The sequence below is a fragment of the Lampetra fluviatilis genome, chromosome 12 (genome assembly GCF_964198595.1).
Source record: "Lampetra fluviatilis chromosome 12, kcLamFluv1.1, whole genome shotgun sequence".
Lineage (NCBI taxonomy): Eukaryota > Metazoa > Chordata > Hyperoartia > Petromyzontiformes > Petromyzontidae > Lampetra > Lampetra fluviatilis.
Window position 1 is genome coordinate 10,172,130 of NC_136286.1, and position 17,213 is coordinate 10,189,342.

General features: G+C 43.3%; 1 protein-coding gene across 3 annotated transcripts in view; it reads right to left on the reverse strand.

Moving 5' to 3' along the window:
• Positions 1-3,232: 3,232 nt before the first annotated feature.
• The window catches only part of EIF2AK3 (eukaryotic translation initiation factor 2 alpha kinase 3), a 32,438-nt gene continuing 18,457 nt past the window's right edge, over positions 3,233-17,213 (reverse strand). The window contains exons 5-19 of one of the 3 annotated variants that reach the window (XM_078861604.1): positions 16,636-16,834; positions 15,982-16,165; positions 15,404-15,550; positions 14,576-14,704; positions 14,143-14,181; positions 13,528-13,790; positions 12,415-12,527; positions 11,434-11,556; positions 9,315-9,464; positions 8,209-8,643; positions 7,467-7,821; positions 7,045-7,209; positions 5,357-5,458; positions 5,167-5,229; positions 3,233-4,796 (exon numbers count right to left, since the gene is read on the reverse strand). In XM_078861604.1, the coding sequence (XP_078717730.1) occupies positions 4,614-4,796; positions 5,167-5,229; positions 5,357-5,458; positions 7,045-7,209; positions 7,467-7,821; positions 8,209-8,643; positions 9,315-9,464; positions 11,434-11,556; positions 12,415-12,527; positions 13,528-13,790; positions 14,143-14,181; positions 14,576-14,704; positions 15,404-15,550; positions 15,982-16,165; positions 16,636-16,834 (2,650 nt within the window). In that variant the 3' untranslated portion in view covers positions 3,233-4,613. Of the gene's footprint in view, positions 4,797-5,166; positions 5,230-5,356; positions 5,459-7,044; positions 7,210-7,466; positions 7,822-8,208; positions 8,647-9,314; positions 9,465-11,433; positions 11,557-12,414; positions 12,528-13,527; positions 13,791-14,142; positions 14,182-14,575; positions 14,705-15,403; positions 15,551-15,981; positions 16,166-16,635; positions 16,835-17,213 lie in introns of all 3 variants that reach the window. The other 2 variants (XM_078861603.1, XM_078861605.1) reach the window with 2 other exon arrangements.

Here is a 17,213-nt window from a genome sequence, read left to right on the forward strand (position 1 = left end):
GGGGGGAAGGGGGTGGGGGGGGAAGGGGGTGGGGGGTCACCACCCGTACCCGGCTACGGGTAGCCGGGTAGGGAATCAAAACCCGTTTGCGACCTCTGCCTGACGGAAGCGGGCGAAGCCACTTCGCCGAGTTGGAATCGCGCCCGGACTTTTGACAATAATTAAAGCGAGACAACAAGAATACATCTACAAGTAAACGCACGTTATAGGTTCCGCTATAAGGTGGTCAGTTACACATTGAAGGATATTTCATTGCTGGTGACGTAACACCTCGTTATAATGGGAGATACGCAGGTGAGATAAACCCCAATGGGCTTACTCGCCCTTATCGTGGCCGCAACGCAAATGTTGAGTTGTTTTCTTTTTTTAAAGTGAAGTACCGTGTTTGTGGGAATGTACAATAATTTAAACCCGTGATAGGCAAGTTGCCGCTTGTTTGATGTCGCAGTAACGACGCGAGTAATGTGTTTAGTTTACAAGTTGCAGGCCAAAATGCAGTGAATGTACATCGACCACAGCTGTAGCGCCCAGTTAAGAGAACATCCATGAATGACAACCCATCTTAGCAAAGGTGCTCACGGCTGTAAAGTTACACAAGTTTCAGACAACCACAGACACTCATGGGGCTTTCTCGTCATTCACAGTCGTAATTTTTAGCAAAGCTGATGGAAACCATACTCTGGTTCTTTCGGTAAAGTCACGTAGGTATAAAATCAATTAAATTTAATCACAAAGCTGATGGAACCCCAGGGGGCAGACTTTGCAGTGAGCATTTTGGTGACTTTGGTCCTCGTGAGGACGAAACCGATCGACATTAGTACCTTTTGGCGGTACTCCTGTACAAATGTTAAATGATGGGTGCTTCATCGGTCATGGAGCTAAGGGGATATAGGGTTTAATGTAGGTTACAGCCACTTGTAATTTAACTGGGTTCTCAAGTGCATTTGATGGTCTAAGCCCAGTCACCAATGACTTTATTAAAAATTGCAGGGAAAATGTTCTATTTCATTTGGCTGAATAGCAGATCTGTCATGATAAAAATACTATCTCATGGCTGCACACAACACCCATACACAAAACACACTCATTTGGTTTTCACTTACTTTGCCTATATTCCAGCATTGAAAGCTTAAACATCGGTTTGACTTTCATGGGAACTCATCGCAGGGTGCATGCAGGATGTCTCACAAACTCGACCACGAGTTTGTGAGACATCCTGCATAAAATAATGTTAACAATTCTACTGTGAGACTTCCAAATGGCTTCGTCTCATCATATGGCGCCACGACCTTTAAATAAATTGGACGGAACAAAAGATCAATTTTTTACCGTTTCACACGCACACTTTATGGTAAACAGGCAGCGATTCTCACTCATCTTCCAAAGGGCATTTAGCGACGCTCTTCCAACGCTGTAGCCCACGGTCCATCCGAACAAAATCACTATCCTCAGGGAGTGGAACGATTAACTCCACTGCCCGAAAAAAAAGTGTCCCAAATATAGTTATGGGACACTTTTAGGAGTATTTAATTGCCCCGGCTATTTTATGATTTCGTTCCCCGGGGTACCCCCAAAATAATCCTTTGTCATTGACGGGAACACTGTCGTCGGCCTCTCGGTCACATTTGCTCAAATTAATTTTGATGGTGACCAACGTCAATAAGCACCACAATGAAATTATTCAGGAACCGCCGATGTGTTTTTGCATAATTGCATAGAGGCTGTGTGCTTTTGTTCCACGTGCACTAAGTCCGCTTAAGCTGCAGTGACCCACCAACACGACGCACAGAACAAACAACTCTGTTTTTGTGCAGTCTTCTGAAGAGCTCTTTAAAACACAAGCGATTGTTTCCCTCATTAAGGAAATACAATCCTAAAAGGTAGCCAAGTACCTGCCTTGCCCAAGTGCAGGGTCGGTCAGTTCATTGTAACAATACGTGAACAAGTAAACAACTAAACAACTGCATCTCGTGTACGTTTTTTATACGTGTAGTTTTGTTATGTGTGATTCACTTAAAAAGACGTGGCATGTGAGATGTATGAAACAAAGTAAATATTACCAGATTAAAACTGGGTTTCTATACATTACTGTATGCCTGTTATATTAAATCCCATAAGATATACAGTATATGTATGGCCAAAACGAGTGCCTTGCTATTTCTCGAAACCGCATATATCACCTCTTTGTCCTGTGAAAGTAATACATGAAGGCGATGTCTTGTGGCTTACCTGATTCTACTTGTCCTAAAGGGAAATGATCTGTTTGGATTGGATGAAAACATGGAGCATCTGCTGCAATTGGAGGCAGTTAGACTGGAGATGGAGGCAATGAGCCAGATGGTATCAACTCTCTCTGGTATGGCATTGTTTTGATTATAAACCATACGTAGCTTCACTCACTCTGCTGTTTGAATACAAGGTTGAATTGCTGATTTTTGCAGACTGTTGTAATATTTTTTTTCTCCCAAACAGAGCAAGCCCACCGTCTGATGATAAACATAACATTTATGGATTCTGATCCGTTTGGGATGGACTCCATGGAAGAACATAAAAACATATGCAACGACTGCAAGGAAAAGATGGAGCAGGACTGGTTGAAGGTCATCCAATCCTGCGATGTTGCCACAGTTGCCATTCCACCTCCGGAGAAGTGAATACATTTGCCTTTGTACACATTTGTGTGTTGTTTAAAACTTCTGGAGCTATAAAAAAATGTTTGGTTAGTTGGTAACCAAAATGGTTATGTAAAAGTTTATTCTGCATGTGGTATAAGGGGCCGTCCTTAAATAACGTCACGCGATTTTGGACGATTATTGACCCCCCCCCCCTCATCACACGGCGTCACAAAAAGTCAGACCCCCCCTCAAATGACGTCACGAAGCTCTGTCCCCCCCAAAAAAAACATGCTTCAAATCGCTTTAAACTATTGTCATTGTCGTGCGTATTTAATGTGGCGCTGCACTCTGATGTTGTAGGCGAAAACATATATTAAAAGTCTATTTAATTAAGTAGAACGTGTTGTCTATATTGATTTAAAGTTGCGCATTTTGATGTGACGTCACATTTCTCAACCCCCCCCCCCAGGTGCGTGACGTCATTTATGGACGGCCCCTAATAGAAGTGTTTCATCATTTTAATAAGTACAGTATGTGATGTATTTCCTTCTGACACCCTAAAGCTCTATCCACCCCTTGTATCTCCTAATTTTTCTAGCAATTAACAAGCACACATTTCCAGGCATTTGGTGTCAACACAAATGTTTTCCGTGGACATTTTATTTTAATCGGTTTAAAAATAACATGGTATTTTGGTCACCATAAAATATTGCACTTAAAATGTCTTCAACCACAAAAAAAAATATCCAAAGCCTCAAAATAATTTAATTTACAGGTTTCACAAAAGGACATTGCTCTGGATTTAACCTATAACTCATAAAAAATTACATTTAAAACTTTATATTTAAAAGACAGACCAAAATACAAACCATTGATTTGAAACATTTTTACAGTTTGTGCACGTCAAACATTGCAATACTGTAAAATAAAAAATATAAATGGTTTTCGTTACTTTGTTGAATACAAGCCCTTGTTCTTGCTTTCATAAATCATTCACACCTTGTTACATTCATTTTTGTTCAAGTTACCATCCAGGCAAAGTTCAACCATTTTGTGGTTCCTGGAGGAACCATTACCTCATTATTAGGCTTCTCTGTGCCTATTAACTGTTATGCACTGTTGTTAGGAGTTACTTAAATTTGTTCATTTGCTGTGCCGGTTCATTTTTTCTTTGAAAATACTTCATCACCAACAACAGCAACTCCATGTAGAAGACTGTGATTAGTTTCTAGCCCATCCTTCAATATATGCGCTTTGGATTTTGCACGACTTTTTTGCATTATATTGGACATTTCTTTAACAGTACCTCCGAGATTTACATAGCCCATTTACATTTACCAATGCTTAGGACGTTTTGTGCTATTGTCATACGGACTGAAAAACTATGTTAAGTCAGGTCTTGAAATGGGTATATAGTTGGAACTGTATAAATTATTGTATGTTATTTCCTGCAGCTTTAACCAAATGATATGCCATATGTACAAGTTGTCATCCCCAAATCAAATGGTTTACTTTGATCGTACACTTGTCACACCTATTTATGCTTAAGACTTTATTATTTAGTATAGGTGGTGACAATTAGTGGAGCATTCCATTAATTTAGAGGTATCCATATAGTTAAGGTGTTCTGAAAGGTAGCCTTAGAAAAGTTAACATTGAACAAAATAGTATTATTGTACAGGTCTCCATAATGAGCATGTAATGTATTCGTTTTGGTAACATACTGGTTGGGAAAAAAATATTTTAAAGAAAAATTGTAAACAGACAAGCTGCCAGTATTTAGAAACGGTCCTGGCCTATTAACAGCAAAAGATTCAAGTAAAATGTTAACATTTATCAGGAAACTAAGCAGTGAAACATTAAGATAATTTGATTTGTTGTAACTCAATGTAACCAGAAAAAAGCACAGACAAAATTCTGCATGTATGAATTTGTATTATTATACACAATGTACAAAATCTAACCAACCCCAGGTCAACATAGAACAACCAAAAGCGCTTATGTACTAGAAAATGAGTTGGAACGCAATCTTATGCCGGAGAGGCTGTGTGTTCGGGAATGCTGGCGAATGACGGGGATTATGGGGGGATCGAGTTCTGCAAACAGTGCAGCCTGGGCTATCTCCTCCGCCTCCGGCCTGAGTGACGGGTCTTGAGCCAGCAACCTCTCAACCAGCTGGTGCTGAAAGCGCAAAAGAACACGAGTGAACGTGTTGCGTATTTTCAATACGGTGCAAGTTCTTGAGTGTAAAATGCATGCGTAGAATTGTGCGTGTGAGAATTGTAATGAATGCAAATGTTACGCTAATACATTGCATACTTAGGCAAATTTAATTAAGGCAGACAATACAAATGCAACAAATAGATGATTGAATTGTCAAAATTCCAGAGCGTGGGGGTTAGGAAGGGTGAACAACAACATTGTTTTACCAGTAATTACCCCACTGTAAAACCTTACAAATACACAATTATTTGTATAGATTACACTTTGCAACAATGGGGCACATTAAATTCAAGGAACTATCTTCACACAATTCATTCACAACACTTACCTCATCCACATTGCTCGTCACAAAAGGATCAGGGAATATGCGATTTCTGGCGGCAGAAAGTGTCTGCAATGACAAAAAGGAATGATTTAATTCCCAACGTGTATACATGTTTATTTATTAAAAATCCAACGCATATGCATGTGGCAGTAGCCAGAATCCAGGACTTAAAGTAAGAATTGCACATGCTCACCTTGATTCTTTCCATTTGTGTGCCAAAAGGACACAGCAGCTCAAACAGAATGAGGCCCAAAGAAAATATGTCCACCTTATGAGAGTATGCTCTGCCAGCAAGCTGTAACAAAAAATAAATATGACTTTAAAGCATAAATCAAACGGTGTACAGAAATACACAGCACTTAATAGTAAACTGACAAGACATTAAATATGAAACCCTGACAAATCGGTTGTAGCCAAAACAAAATTGTTCTAACAATGTTGCACAAGTTTACTCTATTGTTTCATGCCATATGTTCAGAACTTCAATAATAAACAACAGTTCAAAGGTCATGCATGATTGATGTTGGCAAGTTTTATTTGTGTTTGCCCGTTTGAAATAAAAAAAAAGAAACTCCATGTTGGTAGTGCCGTGTCTCTACAATACAAAACACTTTACTCTTAAACAGATACTCTATGGTTTGTAAGGATCTTTATTCTCAACAGCCATAGACACACAGTTGTGGCATTCGGGTATGTCAACGATTCAATAATGGGTAAAATGTCTTCTATAGTTTCTATGCTGCTTTAACATGAACACAATAAGCTTTTTCACGTAGACTGGACCAGGCTGTTGTGCATTTGCATGCTCTTTGCAGAGGCCTGAAAGCTATTTTGTTTTCCACTGTCAATACCAAAGTCTCCATTACATTACAACACAAGCCAACTTGGATTGTTTGAAGTGTCCTTAATATGTCCGTCGGTATATTATGCCGTAGCAAAATAACGTCAAGTACAGCAAGGGTAGATTGGTAAAATTACACATCTATATTATTTAACGTTATGCTTGTAGGAGTTTGTAATTACATAGGAAGTAGGATAAATAAAAAAACAAGGCATACAAAATACTCAAATAGGTGATGGAGAAGATATGGCTGTAGTTTGGATTTCAACTCGGAAACTTCAATTTGTTTTCAGATCGCACCACGTGTTTGGCACAATAATATGTTTTGCTCCATATGCTGGGAATCTTCTTGAGGAATTAAAATTGAGAAGCTCTCTTTCGCACGCTGTATAGCATTGCTTGCCGATACAGAGGCACAGAGTGAACTGCTTAAATAAGTTTGTGAAGAAGCTCCAATATCGTATTAAACAACACGTGGTGAAACCCAAAAAAACATCAGATAGCACTCCATCAAAACCTACCCACTAACAAGATCAGTTAAATAGATGAATGGGGGGGATAACAGTTTGACAATTGAACCTTATGGCGGTACCCCGGCTCTCGCATAATGTCCGTGATGCAGTCATTTTTAGTCTGTTTGATGGTCGGCGATGCGGTAATCGACTCTTCTCGACGAGCTGTACACGATGCACTATGGTGCATACGAACGTCCAGGGTTTCAGCACAACCGTCCTCGCTGCGTTTCGACATCGCGGAGTAGCACCGATTTCGGATTGATTGGTACCCCAGTTGGAGTTAGATACATTCCTGGAAAAAATAGTGTCCCAGAAATAAAATATTTAATTGCCTTGGCCATTTTGTATTATTCGGTACCCTGGGGTACCGCCATAAGGATCAGTTGGAGAGCGTAGGAACACACTGCCTATAACACAGCGAATGTGGGAAGTAGTTGCAGGTGTGAAGATGTCACGAGCGGAAAGGGTTGTTGTCACAGGTGTGAAAGAGTCTTACGGATAGTGATCGTGTTCACTTGCACACACCTGCTCAGGGCTCATGTAGAGCTTGGTGCCGACCTGACCAGTGTGGTGAATATGACCCGGCATGGGAGTCAGCACCGCCCCTTCCTCCTCGTGCTCCGTGCCCGTTACCAACCCAAAATCTCCGATCTTCACAACTCCATCCAGCGAGAAAAAGATGTTTGATGGCTTTGAATGCAGAAATAAAGAACACACAAACCAAAGTTATACATTAAGGTTAGATCGCAATGCTTAATAGTTCAGAAGATGTAAATTACCTCACCCCACAACACGCAATCTACCGATTAACTTTTACGAACGCAATCTTGCCAAGTCGCTTCAACCACCACTCCATTTGTGTGAAGCTGACAATTAGCACATTTAAGCTGACGTGGTTTTGTACCCAGTGTTGTATGTTTAATTTGAGGGCAAAGTCCGTGCGGCACCTTCAGGTCACGGTGCATGAGGCCGGAGACGTGCAGAAACTGCACGGCGTTGACAATCTGCTGGAAGATGGTCAGGCACTCAGTGCGGCTGCGATCGGCGGCATTTGTCCTGCTGTTGAGCCACTCCTTGAGGCTGTCCTTACGGCACAGCTGCATCTGGATGTAGAGGAAGAGCCGGGGTACCGGCCCTGTCTCCGTGCTCGCGTCCACGTGCGTCCTCGCCGGCATCGGCGCCGTGTGCGTTTCGCTCAGCAACAGCGACGTGGGCCTGTTGGGCTGGGTGGCCGTGGAGCTTGCGCTGGTGCTCGCGGTTTCGACCGGAGGAGTCGCCGCTTTGTTGAAGTCTGTCGAAGAGCTGGAAATAAAAATGTGAAAAGAACCAAGTTTGCAAATGTTCCAACAAGGAATGGCAACCTCTCACAACCATTTTCATAATTTGGTCAAGTGGTGGTACACAGTGGTGAGTGGTTTGCCACCTGGCATCAACTCCTGACTACGGCTAATACCAATGGCGAATGATATGCGAACTGGTCGGTGTCCCTGCCTCCCACCCTTTTATCAGCGACCAGTGTTATGGTAAGTGGTCAACTAGCCCTACGACTGATATGGTCATTGCGGATTGGTGAAGCAGGGGGGGGGGATCAGGACTGGTTTCGATATCACTCACCACTGATGTTAGCCGTGCAATGCCCCCACCACTCCTCATGAATCTTTGTAAAGGGGGCAGGGTTAACAAACTCACCCATCGGTGGAGGTGCTGCGCATGTGGGACTCTTCTGGGTTCCCCACTGCACCAAAATTCGTCTTCCTGCTGGGCTTCTCCCCACACCCCGAGTCCTCAAATACAATGTCCAGCGAGTCGTCCATGTGCTGCGCACCCCTCACAAGGCTCGTATCCTGCGATGTGGGCCCGGACTCCTCGCACTCTGTGAGGAGGCTGTCGTCCTGACGCTCTAGTGGTTCGGGCGACTTCTCAGTGATGAACGAGAGGTCGGAGGACAGCAGCGAGCCCTGCGTGTCGACCGCTGATGAATTCACGAGGAAGGAGATGGAAGGCAAGTCGAAATCACTCCACGAGCGCGATAGCGTAGTGCTCTCCCGTGGTATGGGCCTCAGTGGCAGATGGGAAGGGAACTTCTCCGATTCCACCGGGCTTTGAGAACTGAGCACCCATTCACTGCTAAACGAGAAACAACATTAGTAGCGAGTGATGTATTAGAAAATAGAAAGTTTTCAACGAGTCGAGTTTTGCAACTACAAGAGAATACTATTACTACAAAGACATACAAATTCGGTAAGTTATAAACAGAATTCTGACCTTTAATCATGAAGTAACAAATGTTATTTAGATGCGATGGAAGATAATATAAAAATATTTTAAAAGAATTCAACTTGTTACATAATAGAAAATGTTCACCTAAACACAACAACGTATGACATTCTTATGAAAGCACAAAAACTAACCCATAAAACTGCCCGATTGTATTAAGCTTATTCTCTACTGGGATTCGAGCAGAGCCATCAACTCACGTTATTGACATTAATAGAAAATAGTGGTCGAGTGGTGGTGCAGTGATTAGCAGTCTGTGCTAGTACTTGTCGACCTGAGTCCGATTCCCAGTCATGGCTTACAGCAATCCAGAGTTACATGAACCGGTCCTGGGGTATAAGCCCCCTCATCACCCTTCACCAACCAGTACTGACCAGGAGAGTAAAGCAAGGCTCCACAACCCTGATGACCAACATGTTCACTCAGCAGTGAATTGACAAAGGCCTGTAAATTAAAAATGTATTAATGGTGGGGAACATATGATGAATGGCTGCAAAGCAATAAATTAATTAACTCGCCTGCAGTCACTGATCCACTGCTTGTCCTTCTCCTCCTGCCAGTCCTGTGGCGGCATCTCGAGCCACGCGTTGAAGTATCGAACTACGCCCTGGTGTTCCAGCTTGGCCAGAGCCTTCACCTCACGCATCACCTTCTCACGTGCTTGTATCCTGGGCGAGACAACGAGCACGACAAGGTACAGTGTATTTGTAAACAGTAGGCACTCAACGACGTGTGGATTCAATCGAGTAAAATATCTGTGCCTGTTGCGGCTGTACAGAGCTACAGCTGATCCAAAAAAGAGGCGCCGGTGTGGGCAATTTCCCATCACCGGGTCGGCCTCTCTTCTCCGAGTCGCCAGTTATCGTGCGTGTGGATTTACAAAACAATACATCTTTGTTATTAAAGTTTTTCTGCTTTCTGTGCCAAACCCTGGCACGACATAGCAATGACTGTATGGTGGCATCTGAATGTGTAATTATAATAGTCCGTTTATATAAAGTAGGCATTTAACAACACTCATTCATCAATTAAAATCGATTCTTATGAAACAAGCATAAAATACCGCATCTAAGAATTAATTGACAATGGATGAAAATAATATATTAATATTATGTTAACGCTTAACGAGCGGATGAAAGTGCACTATCAAGACAAAAAACAACAAAAAATATAAATGGGACTCGAAACGAAATGGTCACTTAACGGTGTCAATGTGGAGGTTCGTGTAAAGGAACACTCGGCACTTACAGTTTGCTAAGGGGATGGGGTGGGGGGGTGAGGGGCTAAGAAAGACCAGTTCACCCGAATAACATCAGATAACAATCACTGGAATGAAGATAAGGGTGAAGGTTCCCTAAGGCGAGGATCAAACCAAATTCAATTTAACGTGGTTAACTTCACGTTTATCTGATGCACTTGGAGCTCTATGCAGCTCCCAATGTCAATGATCTTTCCAAGAGTAAAAGAAGCACTATTTCAAGCGCATCCTCCTACACAACTGGGATGTTTCACGCGCTTTCTCTAAGTTGGCCTCATTTTGGACGACACATGCATTACCGAGATGGGTTTCTATCTATGGATAGGGTCCTAATTATGCTTCAACATTACTGATTTAAGAAGTTAAAGCTTACTCCTGACATTTACTGCTGGCCACCATGCATGCTCGGTTGTTACAGGCTGTGGGCTATGCGGTGGCCAGCAGAGGGTGGTGCAGCAAAATGCATAGTTGTACTACACTGATTCTTACAAGTCTATGCTCCTTCGCGCGTTCACCAGCATGGCAAAGTTTGGTAAAATAACGCTCACGCATCGTTCAGGCGTGAGGGTTGGTGGTTTATATGTTGTATACAGTGCAATGCCCTCGTGTACATGGTAATGAAATCTTTCTTTGATTTATTTTAAAAGCGGTGGTCATCTTCCACTCTCCTCAATGGCCCATACAGTTACTGTCTCAATAAGCCCACTCCTATTCCTCACATTGAAGGCACTGCCAATTTATTGGTGTCACAGGGATCTTGGTGTAACGGCACAGGGCGTATCAATAGGTTCTTCCATTTTCAAGGGACTCAGCCTGGCTTCACCCATGTAATTGGCGATTCAAATCACACCTTTTTGCTTCATGTTTTAAATGGGTTTTTAATATTTGTATCCCCTATGCCAGTGCTGTATCGGAGGGCAGTTATTTGACCACACCTCACCATGCTGGTCAGTGTGGGTTGGTGAAGGCAATGAGCATAGACATGGGAAAAGATAAGAAGAGCACAAACATGTATTTTGCTGCACTTCTCTATGCTGCCCACTGCATTACCTTGCAGCAGCCTACGACAACCTAGAGTGAATGTGGTCATGCATTCAGGCACATCCAGGCTTAACCCTACTGAGCTTGAGGCCTGATGAGATTTGGTCATAGGCTCTGACCTAAAGACACACACTAAACATATGCGGTTTAGCCATGTAAATGTACCCTCCCTTGCTATTTGATGAATGTTACAACTCGATTCAAGAAAGTATTATTTTTGTTTCCTTTTCACCATCTCGTTTGTAGCATTTCTCATTTTCTGTTTCATTTGTACATCAGCATAAAAAAAAGACAATTAAGTAGGATGATGCTAATAATGTGAAGGGCCTGGCTGGTACCGGTTGGGCAAGCGGATCCTCTTGATGGCATAGTGGCAATCGTCGACTTTGTTCCTGGCCTCGAAAACGACGCCGAACCCTCCGCGCCCCAGACACTGCACGTGCTCGAAGTCGGTGAGGTACCTGCGGGAGCAGAGAAGTATATAAGGGGATGTGTAAAGGAATTCGGAGCCTTTGGCCACTGCCTTAAAACTGCCCTTCGGCGGTTCGTGTTTTCAAGACAGAAACCTGATCAAGACTCTAGCTGTGTGCTGGAACCCCTCTACATGCGCATTCTAACAGTGTGCTCGGTTTAAGATGCATATTTTCACATGGAGCTATAATTAAGTGATCCTATATGATAAAACTGCTGCTAAACTGTGAAAAGGCTGTCGTGTAGAAAAATGAGTTACTAGAGCTAAATTATGTTTTGGCTAAACTGCTAGATCATGGCCGATGATCTATAACAGTATTTCTCAACTCGAGTTCTGACAACCCCCATGGTACACAACTTTTGGTGATTACAAACCATCAGGTGCATGCAGTGCGCACTGGTATAGTTTGCATATGAATAGAAAAAGATGTAATCAAGAAACAGCCATGCCAGTGGGGATTATGCCCACTGCAGTTGAGATACACGGAGCAAAAATATCATATTCACACATGAATATGAATCCTTGCAGTCACGAAAGCTTCAAATCTAGAATTAATGACTGATAATATTAAGATGGTAATGGTCGATTGCCACTGATTGTAAGTCTTTTGCAAATATTGTTGAGAACTTTCAAGTTATGTTGCGGAAACATCCAAAAGTTAAGGAAATTATACCGTACGCAGAGACTCGCAATATTCCTTTAATTCCGCATCACACAAACCCCTAAAAACCGTTGCACGTATTCCAGTAACGTACCCGAGCTGTAGAGAGATGTTAGTTACGTTAAAACACGTCTTAATTTCCAGAAATTAACTGCCAAGTGTATGCAAGGAACCGGCTCAAAATACCTGCTGACGTAGGTGGTAAGATTGTCTTCCGCTTGGGCTGGGTGGTTTGGCATCTTTGTCAGGATGTCACACACACTGTCGGTCTGCGCCTCACTCTCCGACGACTGACGTTTCTGCAGCGCGCACAGGGAACCCCAGGTGGCAGTCAAACCTACCTAACTGCTGCGTCCAATTGCACTTTTCTACATATATTTATGTAAATGTTCAAGTAACTAATGTATTGATTTCATGAGCATCTTTTCAATTAAGACAAGAAACGTTGCTCCTCTAGGAACGAAATAACTAATGTACGTACCAGATATGAATACTCAACTTTATGCATAAGACATATTTTAATTAAAAAAAACTATTTTGGGACAGTTTAAACCGACAGAAATTAAAATAAATGTATTCCCTTAAGACCCTTCTAACTCCTCCCAAAACACTGGTGAGGCTACACGCAATACTATTATCATGAGTTCCAAAAGGGAAGATGACACCGCAACATATAGCTCTTATCTTGTAGATATGTATTTGGGCTTTGCATCATGGACTGTGAGATAAGAACGTCAAGCTATGTTATTGAAAAAAAAAGGATTTTGAATTATGGTTAGGTATTATATTATAGCATAATATTAAGATTACTGCATTGAAATATCAAACTGTATCTGTCAGATGCCACTTAAGTGATACAGTAGTGCCCCTGATCAAAACTTCAAGTGCCTTTTCTCCATTAGTGAAATTTTATTGAGTGCGACAGATCCAGGTACAATGCCTAGGAATGTATCTATAAGATAGCATCTATTTGCTTTTCAGAATTGCATCTTCTTGCAATGGCGCTTAAGTGCCCCACCATGACCAGGGTACGGAGCGCACATGCTGTCTTTTAACAAACCGAACGTACTTTGTAGGTTTTCACAGTTGAGCTGTATAGCTCACCAAAATGTTTCAGGTTATACCACCCGTTGTTAAGTGCTATGTCTAAAATTCTCTCCAAGCACATGCAGCAAAAGATTGAACATCACGCCGAACAAACGCACGGGTACAACACACCGAAGAGCATTAACTCCCCTTCCAATGTAGAAGCCACTTTGGTGACTGCGTGTGCACACGTGAGCGAGCGAGCAAACGTACCCGTCTGATAGTGGAAAACGAATTCCGGCAGTATACGATAATGACGCAGGTAGCCAGCACGACGGTGAGCACCAACGAGGGGAGCACCTCCATGGGACGGAGCGACGCCTCGAGCGGCTCCGGCTTCACCTCGAAGTCGATGAGGGCGGGCGGCGGGCGCAGGACACTGCGGCCTGGCACAGGGTCGGGACCGTCGGCCACCAGTCCCGCTGCCGCTCCCTGGTCCATGGCCTCGTAAGTGTGCAGGAAGTAGAAGCCGTCATCTGCACAAGCAAAAAACCGAAGAGATATGATGATGGGTGCCGAGAGGCAACGGATGCTTTCTTTTGTTGGCAAGAAAAGCGGTGATATTTTTGACAGCAAAAAAGAGCGCCGTAAGATGTGGTCGTCAATGGTGAAACGGTAAAATCAACAAGTCTGTAGTTTTATTTCGTATATTATCACAGAACTTATGTAACATAGAAGTGTTTTTTTTATGTTTTACTAGGCCAAACACATTGTCAATGTTTGTTGGATTATTTTTGGTGCAACAAATATCAAACTTATTATATAAAAGTGTGTACACATTACTGTTAATGCACAAGAGTATTTATTTGAGTGGTAGAGCAGACTCACATCCAGTGGTGAAAACTACATGCAATCCCACAGCGCCCCCTAGTAGAGAGAGAAAGGTAGAACATGAAGAAAATATTTACAGAGGCACCGAAAAGTTGGAAAAGCCTTCCTGTAATTGAGCACAGACGCGAAGTAAAGCAATGGAAGAAAGATAAGCAAGCTTGCAGGCCCCTGTAACAACATCATCATTAGCTTTTCAAATGCACGAATTTACAGCTCACAGTCACATTCAAATGGACTATTTTTTTCAACCGCTTAAAGGACCAACAAATGATGTTGCTGGCGTGTGCAGATAAAGAGCGGTGAAGAGAACCATCGGACCTTCCCCCACACCTTCGATTAGCACGGTTGGCTACGTACAGTGCGAAAGAAGTCCAACATACATACACAATGGTGAAAGGGGGGCGAAGTGAGCAGGGCATTCACGACTCACTATTGGACGAGGCGATGACCGAGAGGGCACCAGCTGCCGACTCGCCGCTCGTGTCGGCACCGCCCCCATTCATGCGTCGCTCCAGCTCGTTAAAAGGCACGTTGGCGGGGGTCAGGGACGGGGCCGTGGCTGCGGGTTACACAAACCACAGCACCAGAGAGCAACACAAGAAAGCCAGTGGCTTAAATGTATTTACAGACCAATCAAACGAATGCAGTTTTTTTTTTATCCAACAAATATTTATTTCACAATATTTATTCCAAGCCGAGTTGCAAAAGGAGGTTTTAGTGATTCATGATCCTTGAGAACGTACGATAAATGCCAAGGAAAGACAAGCAGCAAAGGCACACCCCCCACCCCCCCCTACATGAGTGGGAAACAACCAGGAAGATTAATTTGCCAATACCATTTAGAATTCTAGATAAAATACTACACACTCATATAACACAGATGGCATTGTGCATTTATACATTTCTTGTGCATTTTTTTCAAGTGTTTACTTTCAGCTGTGCACAATTTGCAGTTTGCATAAGTTAGGTTGGTGCTTGGAAATTATTGCCACCTAGGAACCATACTTGAAACCTTGTACATTCTCCCAATATGAATCAGAATGAATCAAGTAAAATAAGAGCAGCAACTGGATAATCTGGCCAGCCAAAACGGTCAAATATCCCTTCTGGTAGAAATATCCCCAAATAGTTCAAACTATAAAATCCTTTCCCTTCTACTCACTCACTCAACATTAGCTTACAATAAATGCACTTTGAAGGTGCTCAGGAAAGATGTTGTTTTTATCATGATGGCTGGGCTTGGCTCCTCACAACTCACCCAGCAATGGTTTCCACTTGACCCTAGGCACAGAGATGACAGCGTTGGAGTTGCGGTCTCCGTCCCAGGCGTACTTCTGGGCCACCCGTGATATCTTCTGCGCCATGGTCAGTGAAGACTGGATGTACATCTGTCCCCTGTACATGCCTGTAAAAGGGAAAAGTGCAGCCTTGCAACTCCACTCTCAAGCCATTGCCAGAAAAAGGGCCACCACGAGAGAGAGAGCTCTAGAGAGCCCCTACAGAGTATATTTGGCCTACTCTTCCATGCTGACCAGACGTCTTGGAAGGGGTGGGCATACCCACACACGACCCACAGACCGGCTAACTGTGGTGAACCATTTTGCTGCTGGGTGGACAGGGGCGGAGAGACACAAAAAAAAACTTGGCCATTATTTGAAAATGCTGAGCCAGGATATACAATCAAACCAGTGACCTCTGGATTCCAAGTAGTGTGTTTTAACCATGGCAGCATCCTTGTAATGCCTGTTGAACGGCATAACAAATTTGTAAGCACGAATTCTGACCCGGTGAGTGCAGAAGGATGCGAAAGGGTTGCATCGTCACCGCGTGTCATACCAAGGTAGACACTGGGTTCGGCCACGCCACGTGCTGCCTCCACCATGTCCTCTTCCTCATCATCCTCCTCGTCCTCCTCACGCTCGTCCGGCTCCAGAGCCGGCACCACCTCACGGTCGAAAAGACTGACAGGCAGCACCTGGCCATCTTTGAGAAGCCACGCTGCCGCCACGGGACTTGAAAACTGCAAAAGGTACCACAGTAGAAAAAAAACACACACATAAAGCTACTGGGCCGCATTCGTCAACAAAACGTAAACATGGGACTCTGACATAATTCGAGTAGTCACGTCACAATATCCGTAAGGTATTACTGCAGTATGGTTTTATTTGTATTATTGCTTCATACGTATATTCAATATGTAAACAAGTGTGAAGTCATAAGCAGTCACGACAAAAATCAGATAAACAGTATATACACACACACATGCCAAATGGTGCAACAGCGCACAAAGCCAGAAGGCACCTTTAATGGTAGCATGTTAAGGCTAGAAACTCAGAAATCCAAGATGAGGAGTGGCAGAACCAGGAGGAAGTCAACTGGTACTCTTTTGTACTTACAAGCACGCGCAGCACAATGCTGCCACCGTGTGCTGGAGTGAAAGTCTGTATTCACAATGGCGAGTGATTGGTGCCATGGCAGTGGCGCCGTTACCTTGTGCTCCCAGACCACCTCGCCGGCACCCGCCTTGCGGAAGGCCAGCACCTTGCCATCCGGCACAGACACCTTGAGGGCCACGTCCATGGTCTGCAGCAGCTTCACTGGGTCAGGGCTCTCATCCTCTTCCTTCTGGAAGTTCCCCTCGTTGCCACGGCAGAACATGATGTCGTACTGTCCCACGCTGAAATTCCACCTGGAAGAGATGACAGAAATGCCACGTTCATTCATTTACTTCAGACGTGGACTTTTTCCTTTCATTAAAGGTGCCGAAAGCGAGCCCTGGATCTACTCACTTGACAGTTATACGTCAAATATCTAAGTAAATAAAGTTAATGTAAAGTCCTCTGTCAATCCACTGCAAGATGACGAATCACCACACTGTCAGTTGTGGGGGCCTTTTAACAATACTTCACCATGGTCAGTACAGGTTCGTTAAGTCGAACAATGCTACAACAAAATAGCAAGTAATGAATGGGACATTACTCAAAATGTCCCATTCATTACTTGCATAGTTACAATTGTACTTTTTGCTTGTTGGACTTTGTATTTGTTTAGTAATTTACTGTAGTTAA